We start from the raw sequence: 26821 nt of genomic DNA, 5'->3' as shown, positions 1-26821 counted from the left end.
CTTTTATGTACTATAAGAGTAGAGCACTCCACAAAATCTTGGCTCTTAAGAGGTGTTTAGTTTGTTGCCCTTGATGTGATGCATATTACAATGATGTAACATTAAAATTTTTGAGATTTTATTTTATTTTTTTTTAACATTATCATAATTTAAAATTACAAAATATATCCTATCATCTTAATCTCATTACCTTCCAAAATAATTTAATGTTGTATTCTTGTATTGAAATTACATTAATTTAAGATTACAATAACATAATATTATGGCTTAATGTAACATCACAACAAACCAAACGTCCCCTTAAAGTAATAATGCATTGGGGAAAACCACACTTTTATTCAAGGGATTATTTTCCTTTTTTTTGCTGAATATTCATCATAGGATTAAGTAATCCTCATTAAGGGATACATGGTTATCAAAGATGAATTAATAGATGGGGTCTCATGAAATAGACAACTCCCTTCTCAAGCTAACAAATTTCATCCCCCCCATCAAAACCAACCAGCACCCCCCCTTCATTTCACGTCATCAGAACTTAAAGATCAAGGATCACAGAGTTTATCTATTCTCTGTCAGATGCCTTTCTGCTCTAACCTCGATTTTGTTACTGCAAGTGCTGATGGTATCATGGGAGGTAAAAGAAGCACCAATTGCACACTAGCCAGAAGGCATGTATGTCGCTGTGTACACTAAATGTAAACTAAATTACTTCACATGTTAGTTGTGTACACTAAATGTGACTAAATCACTATAAATGTTTGTTGTATTTCTGCCAATGAGCAAGCTTAAATACAATAGCACTCTTGTTTGTATTGCTGCTATTAAGCTTGCTTAAGACTATACATAGATTTAGGATCTTTTCCTTTTTTTCTTTTCTTTTTTTCTTTTCCCTTTTTCCTGTTTTTGTGGGGGGGGGGGGGGGGGGGNAGTGACAATACTGGACTTAATTCTGTGGTTCATCTCAATATAAAAAGTCCTGCATATGACCTCCTATCTAAGATGCTCGAGTAAGTGGCACCTTCTAGCTATCTATTTACTTATTACCATGACTTCTATTTTGGTGCTTGAAATATAGTCATATTTTCATTTAAATCCTTTAAGTTTGAATTTGAGTCTAGTCCTTTATCTGTGGCACATGCTACATCAACGATCTGACATTGAAGTATACCGCATCAGCTGCATATAAAACAATCATCAATTCTTATAATCTTTTAACATTTCATTAAAAGAAAGAAAGAAATCAAAAGCAAAGCAAACAAAACTACGCAGACAGCCACCTCTATCTGCCATAGTTGCCATCACCAACCCCCACTAGACACTCTACAGCCGATTTGGCACCACCCACATGAGGTTCCAATTCCTCTGTCAGCATGGATCACCCTTCTGCCTCCATCTCAAAACTAAATCTAACGTCTGAATAGGCTGAACTCTTCTCTATCCTTCCCTAAACTTGCCAGAGTGTTTCATAATGAGATGGAGGAAGCCTCAATGACCTCTAAAGGCTCTGCTACTTTAAGGACATACAGTACAGGGAATAAATTGCAGACATGCCATTCGTAGCAGTTTTTTTTTTCTTTAAATTTTAAATCGGACAGACAGCTCATTGCTGTGAAGTACTTTAATTGTAAGGGGCAGCATATAAGATTATGTTGCTCAATTTGTCTTAAGTGAAAAGCCTGTTATAATTTGATGCGGTTCCCTTAACTACGCTCTATACTGTATTTCTTGCTGTAATCAATGTAGTCCTGACTACAGGTGATTTATTTTAAAGTAGAAATCATGTTTATTAATCGCCACACTGTTCTTGTGTGTCTTTATATGCAGATATGATCCTCGAAAGCGTATAACTGCTGCACAAGCTCTGGAGCATGAGTATGACTTCCTCTCTTCATTCTCTCTCTCTCTCTCTCTCTCTGTCTCTCTATATATATATATACATAAAATTATTTACTTTTTACAATGTGGCCCCATCACCCACCCCAAACTTTTTTTGGGGGGGGGGGGTGAATTTTTTTTCTCTCATTGTTTCATTGAAGCTGGAGCCAGCATGATCTCTGTCTATATTCATCTCTTGGTGATATGTGAATTCTGAATGCAACCTAATAAGATTCTTCTTCTGCTGCTTCTTTTCTTTTCTTTTTTGCTAACTCTTCTCTTCTTGCAATTTCTGAATTTTGAAGACAACCTGATTTTTTTTTTTTTTTGGGTGCCCAAAAACCCTCTAACCCCAATAGATTTTCTACAGTGAGAGTACCCCAGAAAACAATCATTCAGCATATCAGACCTAAATTTACCTTACTACCCAATTCTTTACTTTATGGGGAGGTCGTTTTGTTTGGGATTGATGGTGGAAAGACACTAACCTGACTGGTCATCATCTCATCTATTGCTTACATGGCATGTGTTACATGGGAAGTTCTGGAAACCCCTAGTTCTATAGTGGCTTTTAGATTTTGGTACTTCAGTGATCTTGAGTACTGCTCATGTAGTCTGTAAATTTACTTGGCTCTCAAGAAATTTAGTCATATGGGTTTTACTTTTCCTCATCCTCACAGTAGATGTGATTATATTATTATATCATGACAGAAGCCTTCTCTTATCTTTATTGCTTTCCGGAGTTAGAAGCCTTTATTTCAGAATTATGGATATGGAATTTCGTGCAGTTTTTTTATGGCACTTATCTTTGATTGGACTCTTAATTTCAAGTGAGATCTTGAGTTTTTGTACCTGCACTTGCCACTCTCTGAGTTGATCAATTGCATCTTTTTGTAGGCCTCATCTTTTAGTACATCAAAGCCCATGAATATTGTTATCCTTTTTTAATATGTAATATAAATTATCTAACCAATTTCCCTTGGAATCATATCTTAACATTTTGTTAAATTGAATTCTTGCTTGGTTAAAGTAGTCTGGTCTTTGCAAAATGCATCCCCCCTATTAAAGTTTGGGTCAATATTGTCAAGGCATGCCATATGGGATTTTTTTTGGGGGGGGGGGGGGGGGCGTTGGATGGGTGACATTTATGTGAATCCAATTATGTTGGGTGGAAAAGATGTATATGTTCATAAATTTACTAATTTTGATTCAAAAGCTTTCATTTTATCATCATATACCAACTACTTTCAGATGCATCCCTTACCCCCCCCCCCCCCCCCCAACCCAAAAATAAAACCAGGTATATCCTGCCACCTCCTCCTTTTTGTAAATAAAAGTAGCATCTTTCTTCTGGTATGTTTCAGAGTTTGACACCAGAGATTGGTGTTGGCTGGCCTTTGTACCCAATATTATGACCGTCGATTTGGGGCATAATCCTAATATTTGTTGAACATTGAATCAACTGAACTTTACTAGATGTCTAAAAGTTCTTGGGTAAATTACTTTTTAAACCTTAGAGATTTAGGTATGTTTTATTTTAAACCTTAAATTTTCAAAAAATTTCATTTATACCTCAAAGATTTTAAAACATCTCATTTAAACGTTATAATTTTATATTTTCTTATTTAAACCTTAGAGTTTCAAATGAAGGGAAGGGAATATGTTTTGAACAAACAGAGGTCGAGGTGGGGGGGTAAGTTTCATTAATGGCGTTAATAGAAAAAATATGCTAGAAGGTTTAAATGAAACGTTTTTGGAAACTTTGAGGTTTAAATGAAACATTTTGAAATTTTAAGGATTAAAAAGTAATTTACCCAAATTTTTTTGAGGAAAGCTATATAATCGATAGCATTTCCTGTTACTTTAGCTTATATACCTTGAGCTATCCTCTTCTATGTTCTTACATGGCAGAGTAACAGAGTTATAACTTGTCATTATTTACTGGACACCACTTTCTAAGCATCCTTTGTGTATTGCTTTTCAGGTATTTTCGAAATGATCCTCTCCCAGGACGGAAGTAAGGGTCCTTTCTTTTTAATTTTTTCAATTCTTTTCCTTTTGGTCTTTGCCCAAATACTGTATTGGAGAGTTTTATTTTCCAATGCTTCAAATAATAATAATAATAATTAAAAAAAAAAAAAAAAAAAAAAAAACCAACAAAACAAAAACTTCCAGTAGATGTAATGTGAAGCACATAGCAGACCTCTGTTTCCTTCATTTTGACGAACAGAAGACATCAATTTCAGTGCCCTGGTATCCCCAACAGACAAAGTTGTGAACTATCCTACTCGACCAGTGGACAGAACTACAGATTTTGAAGGGACGACTAGTCTACAACCTTCACAACCGGTATACATGTGCATATGTTTTTGTCTCTTATGTTTATGCTTTGGATGATGTGTGTGCGCTTATTCTCTGATTCATTGGACTAGAGAGAGAGAGAGAGAGAGAGAATGAAGAGAGGAAGTCATACTCATGCTCCAGAGCTTGTGCAGCAGTTATACGCTTTCGAGGATCATATCTGCATATAAAGACACACAAGAACAGTGTGGCGATTAATAAACATGATTTCTACTTTAAAATAAATCACCTGTAGTCAGGACTACATTGATTACAGCAAGAAATACAGTATAGAGCGTAGTTAAGGGAACCGCATCAAATTATAACAGGCTTTTCACTTAAGACAAATTGAGCAACATAATCTTATATGCTGCCCCTTACAATTAAAGTACTTCACAGCAATGAGCTGTCTGTCCGATTTAAAATTTAAAGAAAAAAAAAACTGCTACGAATGGCATGTCTGCAATTTATTCCCTGTACTGTATGTCCTTAAAGTAGCAGAGCCTTTAGAGGTCATTGAGGCTTCCTCCATCTCATTATGAAACACTCTGGCAAGTTTAGGGAAGGATAGAGAAGAGTTCAGCCTATTCAGACGTTAGATTTAGTTTTGAGATGGAGGCAGAAGGGTGATTCATGCTGACAGAGGAATTGGAACCTCATGTGGGTGGTGCCAAATCGGCTGTAGAGTGTCTAGTGGGGGTTGGTGATGGCAACTATGGCAGATAGAGGTGGCTGTCTGCGTAGTTTTGTTTGCTTTGCTTTTGATTTCTTTCTTTCTTTTAATGAAATGTTAAAAGATTATAAGAATTGATGATTGTTTTATATGCAGCTGATGCGGTATACTTCAATGTCAGATCGTTGATGTAGCATGTGCCACAGATAAAGGACTAGACTCAAATTCAAACTTAAAGGATTTAAATGAAAATATGACTATATTTCAAGCACCAAAATAGAAGTCATGGTAATAAGTAAATAGATAGCTAGAAGGTGCCACTTACTCAAGCATCTTAGATAGGAGGTCATATGCAGGACTTTTTATATTGAGATGAACCACAGAATTAAGTCCAGTATTGTCACTGTAAAAGAATAAAAATTAGAAATATTAAAGATAAAAACAGAAAACCTAACAAACAAACAAAAAACAAATTATTCCTTGCAAGGGAGGAGGTGTCTTAAATGTTGCTTGAGATGGTTTGATCGTGTATAAAGGAGAGTGCATGATGCACTAATGAGAAAGAGTAAGTTGATTCAAGTTAAGGGAATGAAAAAATGTAGAGGAAGACTTAAAATAACATTAGTAGAAGTAGTCAAAAGGATATGTCAACTAAGGAGATAACAGAGTATGACTTTGGACAGAATGAAATGGCAGAAAAGAATACATCGCCGACTACTTAATCTGTTAAGGATCTATAGCCGACTCCAAATTTTTGGGATTAAGGCTTGGTTGTTGTTGTTGTTGTTGTAATTAGATACAAAACTGTCACCAACTGCACAGGATTGGATCCATAACTTCAAACTTCACCCCTTCCTCAGAGAGGGGGGAGATGTCATTTGGTTCAAGGACAACTGGCATATGCACATAAGTTCCTTTATTGCCTATTTTATAATACTTCATTAGATAGGATAGGGAGGGGGGAAAACTTACTACTTGTGCCCTTGTATATGCTGCACATCTTGGTGCCAATGTGGAAGATTTGCAAGAGTTGGCCACTTTTCTAGAGTAGGATGGCCTTTGCAACAACAATGAACTATAATATAGATTTGCAACATAGAAGGAGAAAAAATGCCTCAACATGCAAGTAGGCAGAAAAATTACCTAAGACCTTGAATATCTTGTCAAGTTGATCAAGCTGCAGAAGTGGAAAACTATATTATAGGGATCACAAAATGTCTATAAGTAATACAGTTTAGGAAACTACATCTTAAAAATGAAAAGACAGTAAAGGAAGCTAAACTTTGAAACCATATAAAGCCACGAACAACATTCTACCTGAAAAGGATTTGGCGTGGCCTTGACTTCTGCACCTTGAAAAAGTGGCTTCAAAGTCAAAAGCTCAGCAAAAATGCATCCAACAGCCCACATATCTAGTTGCAATTTTAAGGATGTACAGCATTCTTACTTATCAAAAAACAAGGATGTACAACATTCTTAATCACTGGTGCACAATTTCAACATTCACTTCATCAATGACGTATTAGCTCTACAGTTCTTCTGTTACTGGTAGAATTTCTTCCTGTCAATCTTAATAACTTGGTGAAGTAAAGATCCCTTCCAGTTCAAGGTAGAGAATAACGTAACATATCCTACTATTCCATGCAATCAACATTGGTGTAAACCATCATTTCTAGACCAAGTATGCAACAGAAGCATAGATTTAACAATGTTGCATGTGCACATATGTGGTCAAAATTCAACAACTATCATTCTAGCAAAACTTAATTTGAGACAAAGATCACAAAACAATGTTGCATGAAGCAGTACCACCAAAGCAAATCTATTGGCAACTTTGTCTGTGCATTCAAATGCATGGAGTTATTATATGCAGAATTTGGTGTCAAGGATACCAACAGCACTTGTATAGTGCTTCGCCCCAAGGAGCAACTCAGGTGCACGATACCAAATAGTTACCACGACCTACAAGTAATAATGGAAACCAATGTATCTTATTAGCACAAGTTGATAATTTTTTAAGCAGGCAGCTTGAAGGAACTTTGAGGATGGGGGTCAAGCCTTTCATATCCACGTTTCCAACATATCACATCACTAGTGAAATGATTACATAGGTTTAAACAAGGCAGCTCAAGAACCCAGTATATGACAAAGACATCAAAATCCAAGTATTGAGCATATCACCAATTGACATACTGAGACAAAAGCAGGCAAGGAGATATCATTTACGCATTGGCCAGAATCATAAAACAAATTTTGATATCCATAAGATCAATACATGGGCATAACTTTACTTTAGTTTTCACCATAGGTGCACATATTATAGACTGCTACAAATATTATCAGAAAGCATGCACTTTGAAAGGATTATAAATTTATAAATACTCTTTTCAAGAAGAGACTGTTTATTTTTTTTTAAAAAGGATAGCACCTTAGTTGGAAACACTGAGATTTTAAATATCTAATAAAGTACTCCTATCTATTCTCACTTTCCTGGAACTCTGATCCATCCTCACTTTCTTTGCCAAATGCTAATTTTTAAAAATTAAGAATTTTGTTTATGTAAATGTGTTTATCTGCTGAAGAAACAACCACATTTTGCAAATCAGAATTTTTGCAAATGCAGTAAGACCCAAAGTAGTCAAAAGCAAAAGGCGACCTTAAGGCACCAAGGCCTTGTATCACCAGAGGCATGAGGCAATAAAAAGGTGCTAGCCCGATAAAAGTGAGGTGGAAAATTTTAAATATTGTTATTATACATAGAACTTAGATCATATGTACCTAATGTATTGAAATATAATAATCAACTGTTTTTGAAATGTGTTGCATGAAGACATTAGGTCTATGAATTGATTTCAAAATAAGCTTAACATGGTTTAGGCTTTGTTAATTATTCTAACAATAGGTTTTACAACAAGCTTCTAGAATTTTTTTTTTTTAAAACAAAAATAAAAACAATAAAAAAAATTGAGGCTCTCGCCTTAGTGTCTTTTTAATGACTAAAGGCGGTCCTCTTGCTTGCCTAGGATCTAAAGGCACATTGCCTTGGAGCCTTAGTAGCGCCTTGCCTCGCCTCACCTGGGTGTGTAGGCAAGTGCCCGGCTCACCTTTGACTATAAAGGTAAGACCAAAGACAAGTGATATCCTGCCCCTTGATCATCAATCAAGTAGAGCAATTGGCAAGAAGCTGAGAAACAGTGGCAAAGCAAAATTGAAAAAGTGATACGAGGAAATTTGAGTTTCTAGGAAGCTGAAATTCCTATGAGCACCAATTGGATCCAGCATTTTTGGCTTGAGAACAAAGCACAAGCAGAAAATAACTTACAAACAAAGTTCTCAAATGAAAATCATAATATAATGGTTGCACCAAGAAGGCTCACTAGCCTCATACATGAGGAAGCTCAGTGGAACAATATGGCGTTTGATTGGCAGGTGGCAATTTCTTATACAAAGTTCCAAGTTAAATTTCCACAATTCAAAATTCGAAAGCTCCATGCAATTTGGATTCAGATAGAGAGAGAGGATGTGCCTATTAGGGAATATGATAGATGTAGCTTTTTCCTATGAATTTTTGTTAATCCAAGTTAACTAATACCCCCCAAAGGTGGCTTTTTATAATGTATTAGGCTGCAAGGGACAAGTTCTTGATGGTGACCATCATAGAAAATAGATATTGCTCCTGCTAACAAGATATAGCATGAAGGCTAAGCCAAGTTTGTTTTACCTTGTCTTTGCAATGTTTGATGGCTCAACAAATTTGTTCAGATTTAGTTTGGATATACTAAAAACCACTCTTGATCCTCCATGTGTTGAAAGATCAATTCATGAATAGTAAGTACAGAGCCATCCAGAGAGGCTCCTCAACATTTCTATGGATTCAAGAGGAAAATTCTTGAGTAAGGGCAGCCCAAATTCTTGAGACTCCTCATCATTCCCCCCCCCCCCCCACCCCCCCCCCACCCCCCCCCCCCCCCCCCGGGGGCACCCCCCAACCCCTTTTTCTCAAAAAATGCTTTTCTGATTGGGCATCAAAATTTCATTCCTCTGAACCCCGTATTTTCATGGACTGAGGAAAACAAGCATCACTTATCTAATATTGAGCTTTCCAATTTCATAGCCTCATAAGTTTTCTACATGTCTACATAGTGCATATCCAAGGTCTGCCTAAATAAATACAAGAACATTACATGAAACTACAAACAAGGTATTGCCCAATAATGCAAAAGATGCCTCCTACCCCATTATCAGATAATGACTTCAAGGGAGCTTGGTATATTCTTGCAAGTCCAAAATCAGCAATTTTTACAACTCCTTGCTCGTCTCCTTCTCCCATAACCTGTTCGTGGAAGATCTAAGTAAATTCAGCAGCAAATGTATACAAGCATAATTGTGTATGAAAATAGTGACTTTAGGCATTAAAGGTATTCATATATAACTGGGGGATAAAGTGGTGAAAACATTACCAAGATATTTGAAGGCTTTAGATCTCGATGTATGATCCAATTACTGCAAATGAATTCCAACATCATATGTCCATCGACAATGATGAAGTCACAAAGGAAATAAACATCGGCTTTGCAGAAATAAACCTTACCTGTGAAGATAGTTTAGTCCATTGAGCAGTTGCCATAGAAACGATTTAACTGTGTATTGATTGATGGGCTGGTTAACCTTGTCCCTATGATGTCTAATAATTTCCTGTCATGCAGCGATCACAAATAGTGCCATTATATAGATAAAGCTAACAATAACATGATATTTATGGTTGCATTGTATACTGCTTTTTTGCCTAAAGATCCTCCGACTAGCATATGTTATGCCTAAAATTTATCATCTAGGAAATGTAACTAGCTCATGAAAACAACAAGAATCAAGTAATCCCATAAAAAGAAATTGTTTGCCGAAACAAAGTTGCATCAGATTCAGGAGTGCAAATATCAATATAAATATATAATGTCACTAAATATTAATAATATCAGGATAAATTTCTCTAAATTCCCATATAGCAAATTTAAATGTATTAAAAAAATTCAAATAAAACCTAAGAACCACGGACACCGAAACGGGTACAGTTACAGGTTACAAGCACAACACAGACACGAACAATTTTTGAAAAATTATAACATGAAATGGGCTGGCAGGGCACCGGTACAGCACCCTGAATGAAGTCTAGAATAAAACACCCAGAGAAAAGGTCTTGAATCACAGCTTATTACAGCAATTTGTTATGGCAAATGGAATTCCCCAAAAAATTAAACAACACTAAAATTCAAAATCCCTAACGATTGAAATTCCATGAACTTTCAATGAAAAAGCAAAAATTGGGGGGCTCACATACATAGAGGTCGTGTTCTGCGTAGTCGAAAGCGAGATAGAGCGACATGTCGACGTGATTGATATGAACATTCACAAGCTTCACCACGTTCTCATGTGAAATTTCTCGTAGCAACTACACCATCACAAATTCAAAAAATTTCAAAATTTCCACAAAAAAAAAAAAAAAAAGGTTCAAAATTTATCAAATCTTCATTCTCAAAATCACAAATTTCAAAAAAAGCAAGAGTTTTTTTTTTTTTTTTTTAACCATGATTTCGCGGATGGCGGTGGGAGAGACGCCATCGCCGTCTTTGGATTGCTTGAATTTCTTGATGGCGATGGACTTTCCGCGATTGGTCGAGGACTTGATCCTGGCCAAGAATACGAGACCATAGGTGCCCTCTCCGATCTTACCCAACAGATCGTATTGTTGAAGCCACTCCGGCTTCTTGTTGTTGGTATTAGTATTGTTACCGTTGTTGCTGTTTGTATCTCCCATTTTTGGACCGACGAGGAGTGTGAGCTTTGCTTCGGCCTCCTTCGTGGGCTACCTTATTCTTCTCTCTCTCTCTCTCTCTCTCTCTCTCTGTCCAAACCTATCTACTTCATTTTACAAGTCTCGACTCACAAGTCACCATTTTTAAAGTTTAATCACTGTTTTTAATTTTACATGAATAATTATGAGTTTAAAATAGTTAAATCTCGATTTTAAACTTTACTTATCAAAAGTTAAAAAGTAAATTAAGAGTTAAAATCACAATTTTTAAAATTAGTAGTCTTTGTTTGGGAATTGAATTTTAGATTTTAGATTTTATTTTATTTTATGAATTAGAATTTTTATTAAAATTTTGAGAAATATAAAAATTGTCAATTTGTAATTATATAAAAAAAATTATGTATAAAAAATTATAATATCTTCAGAATTATATTAAAGAAACAATTTTTTACCCAAAAAGTATTGACTTTTTTCTTTTAAGAGCATCCCCATCCGGATTCTAAATCCTATCTTATTTTACCACCTCAAAAAATCACTTTATCAATTATACAATACAATTTACAATACACCCAGCATTCCAAAATTCTATTTCCTATCCCATTTTATTTAAATATTCTATTTTATTCTTTTTTTTTTTCTATTTCCTTTTTCTATTTCTCTTCCTCTCTTTCTCCCTCATTACCGATTTCAACCCAGCCACACACACACACACACACACACACAGCCAAACCCATCACCACATACACACACACACACACTGCAACCCCACCTCCACGGCTCCACCATCATCAATCACCACACCACCACCAAACCAACCAATCCGCACCGATCAATCACCACGCCACCACCGCACCGATCAACCACCACACCACCACCACACTCGATCAACCACCACGCTGAACCCAAACCCACACCGCCACACTCGATCAACCAATCCGCACCGATCAACCACCACGCCACCACCGCACCGATCAACCAATCTGCACCGATCAACCACCACACCACCACCACACTCGATCAACCACCACGCCGAACCAAACCCACACCACCACGCCAACCCAAACCCACACCACCACACTCAATCAACCAATCCGCACCGATCAACCACCACGCCACCACCGCACCGATCAACCAATCTGCACCGATCAACCACCACACCACCACCACACTCGATCAACCACCACGCCGAACCAAACCCACACCACCACGCCGACCCAAACCCACACCACCACGCAAAACCCAAACCCACACCACCACACTCGATCAACCAATCCGCACCGATCAACCACCACGCACCACCGCACCGATCAACCAATCTGCACCGATCAACCACCACACCACCACCACACTCGATCAACCACCACGCCGAACCAAACCACACCACCACGCCGAACCCAAACCCACACCGCCACACTCGATCAACCAATCCGCACCGATCAACCACCACACTCGATCGCATCCGTCAGCCAACCGATCTGCACCGAGAAAGAGAGAAGGAAGAGAGCAGACAAAGCACAAAAGCTATGGGTTTTGGGTCTGAAGAGAGAAGGATGAGAGAAGAGTAAACGAGAGAGAGAGTGATATCATTATTTAATAAAAATAGGAGGGAGCTCCGATCTAGAAGCCTCGCCACCACGCCGATCTGGCTTGGTGATTCGGCGTGGGCTCCGATCTGGCACAGACAAAAGAGAGAAGATTGACAATGGCGAGAGAGAGAGGGGATGAGAAAGAGAGAAGGAAGAGAGAGAAAAGAAATAGATAAAATGAGAGAGGAGAGAGAAATTACCCGGTAAAAAAGCATTAAAAAATTTTTTTTTTTTTACAACCCAGCTACAGTGCCATCTTACATTTGAGATGGCACTGTAGCAAAATCCCAATTTTTTTTAGCATTTGAGATATGACATTCCCATTGCTGATGGATTTTGGGGCTTAAATGCCAAATGTTCTTAACATTTGGCATTTAGAAACCCAAATGTGGATGCTCTAAGGTGGCTTTCACTGCGCTAGAAGCAAAACATCAATGGTTGGACTTGTTGAGGCGGCCAAGTCTGATTTGCAAACTGTACTACATCACTTTCTCATCAATTCAGGTGAGGGGCGGCTAACTTTTACAAATTATTTATCTTCTATAATAGCAAATAATTCAAGCATTCATTTTTGAGAAAATACTACTCCGCACAGGTTGTTGCACACAAAATGTGTGTATATTGTTGCGTGCAACTATGAAGAATCAGGTGTAAAATAAACACCGCCTTCTCATCAATTCAGGTAAGAGTGTGAGACAACCACTAAATTGCTTTTATAGAAAAGTATTACAAACTATTTATTTTCTATGGTAGCAAAATAATGCAAGCATTCTTTTTTTTTTAAATGTAATTACACACCGTTGTTGCACACAAAATGTGTGTATACTATTGTGTACAACAATTAGGTGTGAAATAAATACAATTATAAAAAAGAAAAAAAAAAGGTGTGAAATAAATACTGCCGTTCATTTTTTATAGCAAGCAAAGGCATTAGTAGTATTCTTGTCTATTTCTCTTTTCAAAAGTCTAGAAGGTATTTCTAATTAAATTTGTAGTAGAATGATGCTTGCCATTTTTCTTTTACTCTTTGTAGACGGTATCACATGTACCCATTCTATAAGGCACGCCTCTCATAAGCATGTGGTGTGCCTGTATTATAGAGCAAGCCTCTCTTAAACGTGTGTTGTGCCACATAGGACAGGCGCATCATATAATTTTTCAAAATGTTGGCACAGTCTGTAGACTACAACAGGACGACCGGAGCTTCAAAGTACTCAAACAATAATAATTGACACATGCACTTTGGTCGAACGTTGCGGTGTGCTGGCACTGGAAGCGTGGAACCAAAACAGCCATATAAATGTATAATCAATCACTGGCTCCTCTCTCTCTATTGATAGCTCTTCTTGTGTTAGAGATAAAACCCATGATAAAAGACAAATTATTCCCTCTGAGAGCACTAGCAGCTTTTTGGCACCAATACATATAAAAAAGAGTGGTGAATAGTGGGGTTAAAGGTAAAATTTTTTACCATCGTTACTACTGTGCACATTTTAAATGACTGTATACTGTAGCAAAGAGCTAAAAAAATCATTTTTTATTCTACAGTGCACAGCTATGCGTTTGCTACTTGGCTTTCTTTATTTTTTTTTTCTTTTTGATAGAAACGACTGCAACTTGATTTTGAAGAAGAAGACATAGTGCCAGGATTTATATTATATTATAATATAATATACTTTAATAATATTGTGTGATTTTAAACTTTTAAACTGTGGCCTTTCAGACTTTTTTTATTTTTATTTTTTTATATACTAACTTAATTATCGTGGTTTTTGAGTGGAGGAGTTATAGTGTGACTTTATATTATAACTCTTTTCTCTCTTCTTTACTTGTGTTTGTTTCTCCACAAAAAAAAAAAAAAAGAGATAAATTTGTATATATATAATTTGGGTTTAAAACAAAATATTATTGTTATGCTAGATAATTATTTGCTATCATGATAATTGAGAAATTGTTTTAGAAAAAAAAAATGTATAAGAATAATTTGGGGTTAAAAAAATCACTTGATAACACTAGATGATTATTTGCTATCATGTGATGATAGTGGTGGCAGCGGCGGCGGCAGTGGTGGTGGTAGTGGATATATTATTTTATTGTGATGTTTATATTATTTCATTGTGCTGAAAGTTAAAATAAGTCAATTACTGTTAGATGTTTTGTAAAGTGAGTAAATAAAATAAATAAAGTAACTCTTTAGAGTGCTAAATAGCTAAATTTTTAACTCCACTGCTATAGATAATAGCTCAGATTTCGTTAATTACTTCAGCTGTGCACTTCTTATTCTCCAATCCTATTTGTATGCTCTCTCTGTTTTGTCTATACACGTTGATTGCCGAGAAAAATGTTCAAGTTATCCATAATCAAGCTCATGACATGTAACATGTATCTTCTTTCCTTTAATGCAATTTAAGTTGTTAAATTTAGTAATAGCCATTCTTCAAATTCATATACATTTACTTCTAAATTTCTAATAATGCAAGCACCCCATTGGTTTTGAACCTATGACATCACCCTCCACCTTGTTCTTACAAATAAAGAAAGTGTCATTTGAGCTAGAGCTGAGTAACTTTCTATACATTTATATAATAATGCATTCTTAAATTACTTTGTCATAATTGTTGGATGACTTTCTTGTGCTCAATTTGAAGTTGATTATGCTTTGCATCAAATTTTGTGTGTAGCATTTTCTTACACTGTAGAAACGATGAAGAAATATCTTAAACTCAGTGGTTGTGTCATAAGAAGGGGGTCTTGTGAGAGAGTGCCACATTCGGTTTGGGCCTCTCCACCTAACCTTAAGCTTTTGGGTTGGATGTTCTAACATTAGTAACAAAAAATTTGCTTACAGAAGCCAAAGGCGTGTGTAAATACTAGGCTGTGGATTTGGAGGCTTGTATGCTGCTTTAAGACTAGAATCATTTGTTTGTGATGCATAATGACAATAATCCTCAGCCTCAGGTAAGTTTTGATTCAAAGCAAACAATTAATTTAATCGCTTGGTCTGGTTTGCCTTAGCTAGTGGCAGAGGAGCCTGGGGTAATTGCAAAAACAAACGATAAATAAATTCACGGCAGCTTAATACTTTCAAGAGGAAATTCCATGTGCAGAATAGCTTGCAGATGTGAATATCGTAGAGATAGCAACTCCTCTTTACAGTTCTTCACCCTCTTTTTTAACCCACTGAATAAGAACATGATTGTTGCTTCATGCCCACGTAGATAGGCTTAAATCCAAGGGAATAACTCCTTTACTCACTTCAGTACATCTGTTGCATGTTTGTTTGAGGTCAAATCATCACAGCCACCATCAATGAACAAAACCCTGCAAATTAGTTCTTAATCATTCCCCAGTTCACCCCATATATAAACCCCCAAATTGGACCTTAATGTTAAATATTAGCATTGATAGAGAGCATTGCCTACATCCACGAAGGATATCCTACTATATGAGAGTGTAGGAAACTTGGGCTTGTACACATAGAAGGATTGGGCTTAGGCCTATGTTATTGAACTAATATATCTCTAACCTTTAGGATTTCACTTCTTGCAAATCATATACTATATAATAAAAGTTGAACTTAGAAGCTGGGGTTACGCCAAATGGTTTCATCAAATTGCATAAATTTTTTTAGATTTTTTAAAAAAAGATATAAATCTTTTTGTTCTTATCTTCTTCAAGTTGATAAAAATTTTAATTTGATTACAATCCAAATTCTTTATCTAATCATTTTCTTATTATAATTTATAAGTTGATAAATAATATCAATTTGATTACAATCCAAAATCTTCAACTAATCCTTTTTTTTTTTAAATTATATTACTACACGTAAAAATAAAAAAATAAAAAATAAAAAACTACTTTTAGTGTTTAAGTAAAACACTAATTCTATTTACATGCCACTTTTTTTAAGATTTAAACTTCAGCTTCACACTTCTACAAATTAGAATAACATTAGATTTTTTGTTTATATCAACTTCTTCAATGTGAAGTGTATCTATATTAAATAATTCATGATAAATACCTACCATACGGTTCTTTTTCTACCTACAACCTTGCAGGTATGTATTTGTTTACTCTAATTTTTTTCCATTAAATTGAATAGGTTTTGTGTATTTTTTGTCTTTTGTTTAATCTAATGCTTAAGTTTTATCCAATTTAAATGATTATGGTTTGAGAATGAATCACATTAAATATGCTTAGACATGATTTTTTAAATTATTTTGTGTTTTATGACATGAGTTCCAATGGTGATATATTACTTTCTTCCTATCAATTTGATTTATAGAACAGTCTTCTTTTTAGCTTATTATTAAGTAAGTCTTGAAATAATTTGATGATAAATTGTTATTAACAATATGATTTTTTTTTTTTTGGATTGAAATAGTTATGGCTAACTATTAAGAGTTGTACACTTTCTCCTATAAAGGAAGGCAGTCAGTCCATTTAGTGTTTTTTTTTTTTTACTTCTTTTATCAATCATTAAATATAGTTTGACATGATTTTTATCAATCATTAAATTTTCTAATGAAGAAATATGACAAATAAGAACAAGGATACAATAAAAATATAGTATACAAAGAGGTATTCAACAATCTCCCAAGGATACAAAATTCTCATTAAAGCACAATTGGTATATTACAAAACAATAATTTTTTTTAGGTGTTATCATTTTATATTTGATAGTTATTATACTAATAAAATTATTCATTTTATTATTATAATAATTATTTATTACGTTATTGTTTATCAAATAAAATACATATTCTATAATTATAAAGCACGTTATCAACAAGAAACTAAATGAACTTATGCCAAATGTACACATAGTCATTCCAGGGAAGAATTTAGCAATAACCTATATAAAAGATTATTATAGTTAATGTGGGGCCCGTAGGCCTGATAGCCTCGGCCCATCATATAGCAAGCCCAAGGCCCATGCCGAGGAGCACAAGCTATTTCTGAGAGAGAGGGGGAGAGCCTATTTTCCTAAGATCCACGCCGAGAATACCTCGTCCTCGGCCTGACAAAGGTGACTTTAGGGAGTGGCTAACCCCAAAGTTAGCTGTCACTCTCGCATTTAATGCACTCAACTAACCCTCCTGGCCGCATTAATGGGGAGGTAACCCCTTGGCAGGATAACGTTGATCAGAGTGAACCACTTGAGTACTGATAAGGCCTCTGATGGGACGGATGGCCAGATAAGAAGGCAAATAGATGATCAACAGATGGAGAGAGGGGATAGGAGGATGAAAACTATAAAAGAGAAGTTAGTAAAGTAAAAGGAGAAGGAGGGAGGAGAAAAGGGGGGAGAGGGGAAGGAGAACGATAAGGCCTCCTCGGCCACAGGCCGAGGAGCATCTCCCCCCTTGAAAGAAAAACTCTTAGCACTTTTCTTCGTTGTAAGAAAATTCCTACTTGGTGATCGACGGTCAGCACCTAAACCTTTCACCCCATTCTCTATAAATTTATTGTTTGGGCTTATTGGGCTGTAAACCCATCACCCCGGGTCAATCCAAATTGAGTCCCCACAATTGGCGCCGTCTGTGGGAAGGAATTAGGGTGCTGGCCGGTGCACCAGGTAGACGTTCTAAGTTCTAAGTATTTGTTTTACAGTAGATTGAAAAAGATAATGTTCTAAGTTCTAAGTATTTATTTTACAGTAGATTGAATAAGATAAGAGTTCTAAGTTCTAAGTATTCATTAAAAAAAAAAAATTTTTTTTTTTTTTTTTTTGAGGCAACATCCAAGAGGAAAGAAAAAGAAAAAAGAAAAAAGATGAGGAAGAGCAATGTGACAAGCCTATGTGCAACTGCACATGGGCATTTTTGTCCAAAAATGATGTCCAATTTTTCCTTTTAGTTTTCTCTCCATTTTGAGGAGAAAACTCTTTGGTGGGTTCAAGGAGAAAACACTTGGGTCTCACTACTTATTTTCCTTCCTCCTCAACCAGCCAAACACACTTCAAAAAGTTTTCCTTCCTATTTTCTCTCCAAAATTTTCCATCCACCCTATTTCACATCCAAACAAACACACCCTAAATTCCTCCTACTCAGTTTTCTCTCCATTTTGGAGAGAAAGCATTTTGGTGGGCCTAAGGAGAAAACACCTAGGCCCCATCAATTTTTTTCCCTCCACTCCCTCCACCCAAACACCCACCAAAAAAAGTTTTCCTTCCCATTTTATCTCCAAAGTTTTCCATCTACTCTATTTCACTTCCAAACAAACACACCCTAAGTTAAAAGGAAAAAATTTACAAAACTGTTATAAGATAAATCACACTGTATGGTATTGATTACCAAGCTAATAAGAAACATGTTCATAAAATGAACATAATTGAAATGAATAATATTAAGATAAATAAGTAGAAATACAAGAAATATATGACACAAAATGAAAGAATTTAATTAAAGAAATGCCTAATTATCAACGTTTAAAAGATGAAAGAGGATCACTTGAAATGGTTTAGTCATATTTGCATGAGCAATTAATGCACTAGTGATTAAGATTGATTGGATTCTAGTAAAGGGAATGAAAAAAGGTAAACTAAAACCTAAAATAACATTAGTTGAAGTAATAAAAATAAGCATATATATTTAAAACATGATAGAAAGTATAATTTTAAATGTGATAGAACGACAAAAAAAAAAAAAAAAATGTGATCAACTCTAAATAGTATTATAAGCATCTACAGACTACAAGCAAATACTATAGTTTTGGGTCTAATGTTTTATGGGGAAAAAAATAGGTCAACCAAAACTCGACTTGCCGCCATTGTATCATGTCAAGTCAACTCAAAGAGTCAAACAAATCATGTAAGAGACTTTTAAATTCTCCATTTCTTATTGAAGAAATATGCAAATGTTGAATTGTTTTGTACTATCTCAGTTTTCTAGTTTTCTTTTGTTGTGGATTCTTAGGATTTATAAAAGTTATGATTATACCTATTGGTTATCTTTTCTTTGTGCCAAGTGGTTATAGTCTTCTTGTGCCAATAGTTCTGACTTCTGAAGTAGGTTAGTATGGCCTTGCCTCTGTCGACCATGCATCCATAGCTAGTGAGGTTTGCATCCTTTGTCTTCATAGCCTTTACTATTTTTGCTAAATCACTCTCCACAAGAACATCTTAAATGCCAATCTCAAATGCAAAGCGTAGTGCTTTGATCATTGCTTTCAAATCAATCTCGCTAGCCAAATGTATAGGTTGTTCTCACTTGCAAATCACTTCTATAAGTTCTTTTTGGTCATCTCGTATGAGAGCTCTATCAAGGTTGTTAAGATCAGAAAAGGAAGAAAGAAAAAAAGAGAGTAAAGAAAGAAGAAGATTGAGTTGAATGACAAGATGGTGATTATATGACAGAGAGCAACAAAGCATTGTTAGTTGTGCTACAAGTAGTTTAGGAACTTATTTTATTTTTGCTTTTAAACACACATGCTATAACAGATTGTTACACGTGCTGTAACTAATTCCTTATTAGTTGGTAAGTTAGTTTTTGCTCTGTTTTTGTATAAAGCCATAAATCGTGTACAGATTCATTCATTCATTCAATACAGAGAAATTCTTCAATTCTTTTCCCTCTAGCTCACAATCTCTCTTCTTTGCAAGTCTCTGATTTCTTCATTATTTGTTTAGTGCTTTCTTACATGGTATCAGAGCTCGAGCCTTTGTCAATGGTGTTGAATGCTGAAACTAATTCATCTTCCTCTCAACGAGAACTTTCACCAATGGAAGATCCTTGAAGCCCATTTTTCTTGCACCATGGTGAAACACCTGGTGCGATCCTGGTATCTCAACCTCTAACCAAGGATAATTACCCTACTTGGACAAGAGCTAAGAGAATGGCCTTGGATGCTAAGAGTAAGCTTGGATTTGTTGATGGTTTTGTCAATGCTTCAATGGTAGTCACACCACTCAAGAAACAAGCTTGGTCCAAGTGTAATTCAATGATTTTCTCTTGGATCTTGAATTCAGTTTCACCTCACATCAATGCTAGTGCCATTTACATAGACACAGCCTTTAAGGTATGAAATGCTCTCAAGAATTGTTTTTCTTAGGCCAATAGACCAAGGATTTCACAACTTCAGAAGCAAATCTCCACTGTGATGCAAAGGGATTCAACAGTGATGAGCGTATTCACTGGTCTTCAAACTTCTTAGGATCAATTGCTAAATTTTAGGCCTTTACCATGCTGCTCATGTGATAAATGCACTTGTAGTGTGAATGATAAGATCACCAATTTTCAGCATCAAGACTCACTCATGTAATTCCTCAATGGATTGAATGATTCTTATTCACAAGTCAAAACTTAGATCCTTATGATAGAGCCTATTCCTTAATAGATAAGACATTTTCCTTGGTGATTCAAGAGGAAAGGCAAAGGTCTTTGGGATTCAATGTTAATCCTTCAGTTAAGTCCACTGCAGTACTTGCTATCAAGAACCAAGGATTTAATCAATGCTCTTCTTTTTTGAGCAACAATGACAAGAATTTCAAGGGGAACACTAGAAAGGGAAGACCTGTGTGCAACCATTATGGAAAGGTTGGTCACATTATGGAAAAATGCTACAAACTTATTGGTTATCCACTGAGCTACAAGCAAAAGGGAAGGGTAGCTATGGCCAATCAAGTCATTGTTGAAGGTGATCAAGGTTAACCTGAAGCTGCACATCATATTAATTCATTTCCTTTCACTTCAAAGCAGTGTCAGCAGTTGCTTTCTATGTTGAACTCTCATGCATCCACATCTGGTTCCAATGATGCTATACACTCAGTCAATTCTGTTATCTCAAGTAATTCTTATGAATTTTTACAAGACTCTATGTGCCTAAGTATGCAACATTCAATCTTTGTTATTAATCCTGCAAACAAAACAGTTTATGGTAAATAAACTTAGGTTCTTAACACTAGAGCAACAGACTGTATAATTCACTCAATATCCTTTATCCAATTAGCTTGATTCCTCCAAACTGTCATCATCCTATGCTCATTTTTGTTCCCTTATTACTAATGTTCTTAAGCCCAAGTTTTACCATGAGGCTATCAAAGACCCTAAGTGGCAGGATGCCTTGGCTGCTAAGTTTGCTACCTTGGAGTCTAACAACATCTGGACTCTTACTCCCTTGCCTCCAAATAAGAGAGTTATTGGATGTAAGAAGGTGTATAGAGTGAAGTATAAGGCAGATGGGTCAGTGGAAAGATACAAAACAAGAGTAGGTGTTAAGGGTTTTACTCAGCATGAACGGTTGGACTTCACAGAAACTTTTTCCCTTGTGGCTAAAATGATCACTATCAAAACATTGCTTATTATATCTACTGTGAGAGGTTGGCATTTGGTTTAGCTCGATATGAACAATGTCTTTCTTCATGGTGACCTTTATGAAGAAGTTTACATACAACTGCCTTAGGGTTTTCACAACAAGCGGGAACATCTAGTCTGCAAGCTCAACAAGTCCTTGTATAGACTTAAGCAAGCCTCAAGATAGTGATACTAAGTTTTCAACAACTATTCTAAAGTATGGGTTCAAATAGTCTAAGTCTGATTACTCTTTGTTCACTAAGAAGTTCAATGATTCTTTCATAGCACTGTTAGTCTATATTGATGATATCCTTATTGCAAGTAATGATGTCCAAGCTATTGAAGAACTTAAAGTCTTTTTTGGATCAAGAGTTTAAGCTCAAAGACCTTGAAAACTTGAAGTACTTCCTTGGTCTTGAAGTGGCTAGATCAGAAAAAGGGATTTCCTTATGTCAAAGAAAATACGCATTAGAGGTGCTCAAAGATGCAAGTATAACAGGATGTAAACCTTGTAAAGTTCCAATGGAACAGAACTTGAAGTTAAGCAAGTTCCATGGGGAGTTGTTGCCTGACCCAGGTGTCTACAACAGATTGGTTGGTAGGTTGTTGTAACTCACCATTACCAGACCAGATATCATATATCAAGTTCACAAGCTTAGCAATTCATGTCAAAACTAAGAAAGCCTCATTTGAATGCTGCTTATAAGGTGTTAAAATACATCAAAGGGTGTCTTGGCCAAGGCATTGTTCTATCATCTAAATCAAATTTTCACTTGAAAGCTTTTACAAATGCAGATTAGGCATTTTGTGTTGACACTAGATGATCCCCTACTGGTTACTGTGTGTTCTTGGGAGGTTCTCTGATTTCATGGAAGTTCAAAAAACAATCTATAGTTTCTAAACCCTCTGCTGAAGCAGAATATAGAGCTATGGCTATGACTATTTGTGAAATGACTTAGTTATTGGCTTTGTTGAAAGATTTGGAAGTTTGTCATCCTCAACCTACTTTGCTTTTCTATGATAATCAAGTAGCAATATATATAGGTGAAAATCTTGTATTTCATGAAAGGACTAAACATATAGAGGTAAACTGTCATTTGGTTAGAGATAAGGTACAAGATAAAGTCATAAGATTGTTTTACACTCCCACACATTTACAGGTAGCAGACCTACTCACAAAAGCTTTTTTAGTAGTCAATAATTGAAATCTTTACTTACCAAGATAAGTATAGTGAATATACATAGTTCTAGCTCTCATATTGAGGGGAAGTATCAAGGTTGTAAAGATCAGAAAAGGAAGAAAGAACAAAAGAGAGTAAAGAAAGAAGAAGATTAAGCTGAACGACAAGATGGTAATTAAACAATAGAAAGCAACAAAGCATTGTTAGCTTTGTTACAAGTAGTTTAGGAACTTATTTAATTTTTTCTTGTAAACACATGTGCTATAACAAATTGTTACACATGTTGTAACTAATTTCTTATTAGTTGGTAAGTTAGTTTTTGCTTTGTTTTTGTATTAAGCCAAAAGTTGTGTACAAATTCATTCATTCAATACAAAGAAATTCTTCAATTCTTTTCTCTCTAGCTCATAATCTCTCTTCTTTGCAAGTCTTTGATTTCTTCATTCTCTATTTAGTGCTTTCTTACAAGCTCCAATCTCAGCCACTTTCCTATCGTTGCTTAGAAGCTCGTCTATGTTCATCTTGTATAGACCTTGATCAGATGGTATCTACCGCATGTCTAATTGGTTGGCTTAGATCTTTTAGGGCTTTGTATTCATCTTGGCTAGATTGTTACATTTGGGTAGGACGCCCTTGCATGCCCGCCATATGAAGTGTTTGAGCTTGTTTAGGATATCAAAGTGCCATATTTTTTTTCTTCCATAAATGAGATTGTTGCGCTAGATTTGAATTGTTAACTTATTGTTCTTGGCCATGATCCTCTCTCAATAGGTGGTAGGCACTCCCTATTAAGAACTTACTATTATTTGTTCTGGCCTCGATTAATCGAGTATGTCTTCTTGAACCCTCTAACTAAGTGTTCCATATTTTCTTCCATAATTGGGATTATTACGCTGGATTTGAATTGTTAGCTGATTGTTCTTGGCCATGATCCTCTCTCAATATGTAATAGATGCTCTTTACTAAGAACTTACTATTGTTTATTTTGGCCTAGATTAATCGATGATGTCTTATGGAACTCTCTGGCAAATTTCATAGTCTGTTTTCACATTAATGAGCACATCTACTATGACATTCTCATCTAGTACCATATAGATTGTAAGGGTAGGCATTCATTTGCACTCCCATATTTGTATTTTACTTCCATAATTCCATTCTCCATCCTCCATCGATGTCCCATATCCATGTACAACTTGCCTCTAGGATGTTTTGTGATGCATATGAGCCATTTTCTGTAGTGTTGGTCTCTAAAAAATTGCAATCGAGATAGTAGCTCATCTTATCACTTTGTGTAACAAGTTCGTTTCTTTGTTAGGAGTTGCCATCCCTATTTTGCCAAAAGTGATTAATAAAATGTCTTAACGTCTATCAACCCTAACCTTCCCTTTACTTTGTAGCAAAAGCCTTCCCCCACTTCATCTTATGAATACCCCTATCTCTTTCATTATGACCCCACCAAACTGACTCATTATGCTATTGCCTTTTTTTAGTTACATCTTGGGCCTTTTGAATTTGGAATTTGACACACATTACAAACAAGATAAGATATTAAAAATTCAAGAAATTTGCCAACTTAAACCCTAACAATGAACATAAACATAATCAATCATATAAATAAATAAAAAATGAAACGATAAATTATGCCCAAATATTCACATCACTATACTTTTATCAACTATCTTGATCTCAAAAAAATATTCTTTATTTTATTGTTTTTGTATTGGGAATAGTATAGTATAAAATGGTTATAGAATTACTCATAGCCATGGTCATAATCAAACATGTATGTATGTACATAATGTAATGCCCTAATTAACAAATACTTCAATAGCTTACACATGCATTTTATATTTGGGAAAATTCTCAAAATTTGAAACTAAAACAAACAAATTATAATTTTAAAAAATAGTATGACTATTCTTTGTAGACAGCTGAATTTTTCACAATTATGTAAAGTGAACTAACCTGAATCATTCGAGTCCACCACTCATCAGTGGCCTGAATAACCCCAGTTACAAGATCATAACCTAACCCAGTCTCACCAAAACACTCCTTCCAAGCCTTCCACAGTTTTCTCAAATGATCTCATTTGTTTATAAACTGCGTGTGAGTCACCACTTTTCCCATTTCACCCAACTACTCAATCGCTGTATCAACCCCTTCCTTTCTCAAAAATCCTTGATGCTTCTTGCCGTCTAAGACTTGAGTAGCAGACAAATTACAATAAGCTTTTACTTACCTAGGATCTTTCCACCCAGTTCTCACTTCATTACCATCAGCCTTCAATTTCCCTTTACCCATATTTGCTACAACTTCCTTCTATACTCATTGAGGCATTTCAACAAACAGTTTGTATGCATATCAGTTTTCAGTTAACGCATGAGTCATGAAAAACGCAAAGTAAACTCACATATATAGTCCCAATACGTCTACACTTGGTGAGAAACACCCAAAATTACATGAAGCAAAAAGAAACCCACATACTAATGTCATGGAAAACACAAAAATCACACACAAACGTTGAACTAAAATTACACATAAGTTTTGTACAAAACCACAGATTGAAGTGTGTTCATGGAAAACAAAATAACCAGACACCAATAGATCAGACAATATGAAAAGTTAGACAGAACAGTACTCGTGAATGCAGAGACCCACAGTGGCGGCCACGACACCCAAAGCGGAAAGAAGCTGAGCTCGAGTGAAACACGAAGGAATGGGTTTGTTTGTTCCGTGTGGAAGCAGAATTACCATGTTTCAGCGTGAGTTTTGATGGTTTATTGCGAGAAGGTGGGTAGGTGCACTTCATTGAAGATGAAGAGGACAGGGCATTGATGAAAATTGACTCTATCTATGCACGGTAGGTGAGAGAAAGAAAGGGAATGCAAAAATTAGCCATTGGAGAGAACACAACATTTTGTCCTTCTGCTTCGTGGGTCAAAGAGTGTTGTCAACAGTACCAAATTGGTTCAACGCGTTTTGTGTTTATGCTCACCAAAGTGAAGTACCTACACGCACAGACGTTTTAATGAAACGATGCATATTGGAGTTTCATTTTACGTTTCAGAGTGGAGTTTTGCGCGTTTATTACTACAACTGTAGCCAGGTCCCACACCTCTCAAAAAACGCAAACGTGAAAAGTGAGCAATAAATGCCCAATCCAAACGTAACCTGAGATTGGGCCAATATATAACAATCTAATGATGAAAGGGAATGCAATACTTAGGTGTCTAACACAACAAAAAATAAGCATCATGTGGATAAGGTACTTCCAAAATTTTAATTACAATATCAAAGACAAATCACATACCTACAAGTAGTATTCCCCAAGTATTTTCAAACACATCCTAAGTTTATGAAATGGCTCGTCTTCTTGAACTCATCTCGCATTAACAAGCTTATCAGTCCTAATTATTAAGAAATAAACAGTAGCACTTGAGCCCAATCCACATACTATAGTGATAAAAATAAACTGTAATCAGTGTTTCAAAAGGCATCCACAAAAGTATAGTCTTATTTGACTATGACTTTTTAGTGAAATGTAGAAAGACATATAAGGAGGTAACCAGCATAGTGAATAGGCTACTCCAAATTCTGCATAGCTTGGAACTAAACACCATATAAATCCCTTTTACATGTAAATATTCTTTAAACTTTTTAGCTTTTTGTTTGTGCAAAATAAAGCCCAATGATGCTACAAAAATGTAACTACAGATCTCCAACTCCAAGAGTTCAAGCTTCTTGGTTTTTCCCAGATATAGAGAGCCACAACATTATATAACTACAAAAGTTTAGAAACGATTAGATGGGTCATCGCCTTATTCTGTACTATGTAGGGCTTATACTATATTGTTTCAAAGAGATAACAAAATGGAGTATAAAAAGCACTAATTTCATGTGGATTGTTAAAGGCTATTTAACAATATGCTATTCTGTTACTAGTCTATTATTGGTATATATAAATAGTGATCTTTTTAAGAGCCTATGTACAATTAGTAAAATCTTAGAAAATCACTTATTATGTTTATTTTCTCTAATGTTTATACTCCTTGATTATTGTTATT

The 26821-nt window shown here is 35.6% G+C and overlaps 2 protein-coding genes across 2 annotated transcripts; one reads left to right on the top strand and one right to left on the bottom strand.

Moving 5' to 3' along the window:
• Nucleotides 1-931: 931 nt before the first annotated feature.
• On the top strand, nucleotides 932-4301 carry LOC136070577 (cyclin-dependent kinase E-1-like). The gene is made up of 4 exons (XM_065780678.1): nucleotides 932-1007; nucleotides 1825-1872; nucleotides 3860-3892; nucleotides 4122-4301. Exons 1-4 carry the CDS (start codon nucleotides 1000-1002, stop codon nucleotides 4270-4272), a joined length of 240 nt encoding a protein of 79 aa, XP_065636750.1. The 5' UTR covers nucleotides 932-999; the 3' UTR covers nucleotides 4273-4301.
• A 10-nt stretch (nucleotides 4302-4311) lies between these two features.
• LOC112039139 (cyclin-dependent kinase E-1) lies at nucleotides 4312-10805 on the bottom strand (the record flags this gene model as incomplete). The annotated part of the gene is made up of 11 exons (XM_065780677.1): nucleotides 10470-10805; nucleotides 10224-10334; nucleotides 9480-9583; nucleotides 9349-9391; nucleotides 9123-9221; nucleotides 6781-6850; nucleotides 6206-6300; nucleotides 6032-6065; nucleotides 5861-5945; nucleotides 5214-5291; nucleotides 4312-4396 (listed from the first exon to the last, which is right to left on the bottom strand). Coding segments are annotated over exons 1-11 (1035 nt in total), but the record flags the coding sequence as incomplete, so codon positions are not given.
• Nucleotides 10806-26821: the final 16016 nt, after the last annotated feature.

Source organism: Quercus suber, unplaced genomic scaffold (assembly GCF_002906115.3).
Source record: "Quercus suber isolate HL8 unplaced genomic scaffold, Cork oak 2.0 scaffold_243, whole genome shotgun sequence".
Lineage (NCBI taxonomy): Eukaryota > Viridiplantae > Streptophyta > Magnoliopsida > Fagales > Fagaceae > Quercus > Quercus suber.
This window is presented reverse-complemented; position numbering and strand designations above follow the sequence as displayed.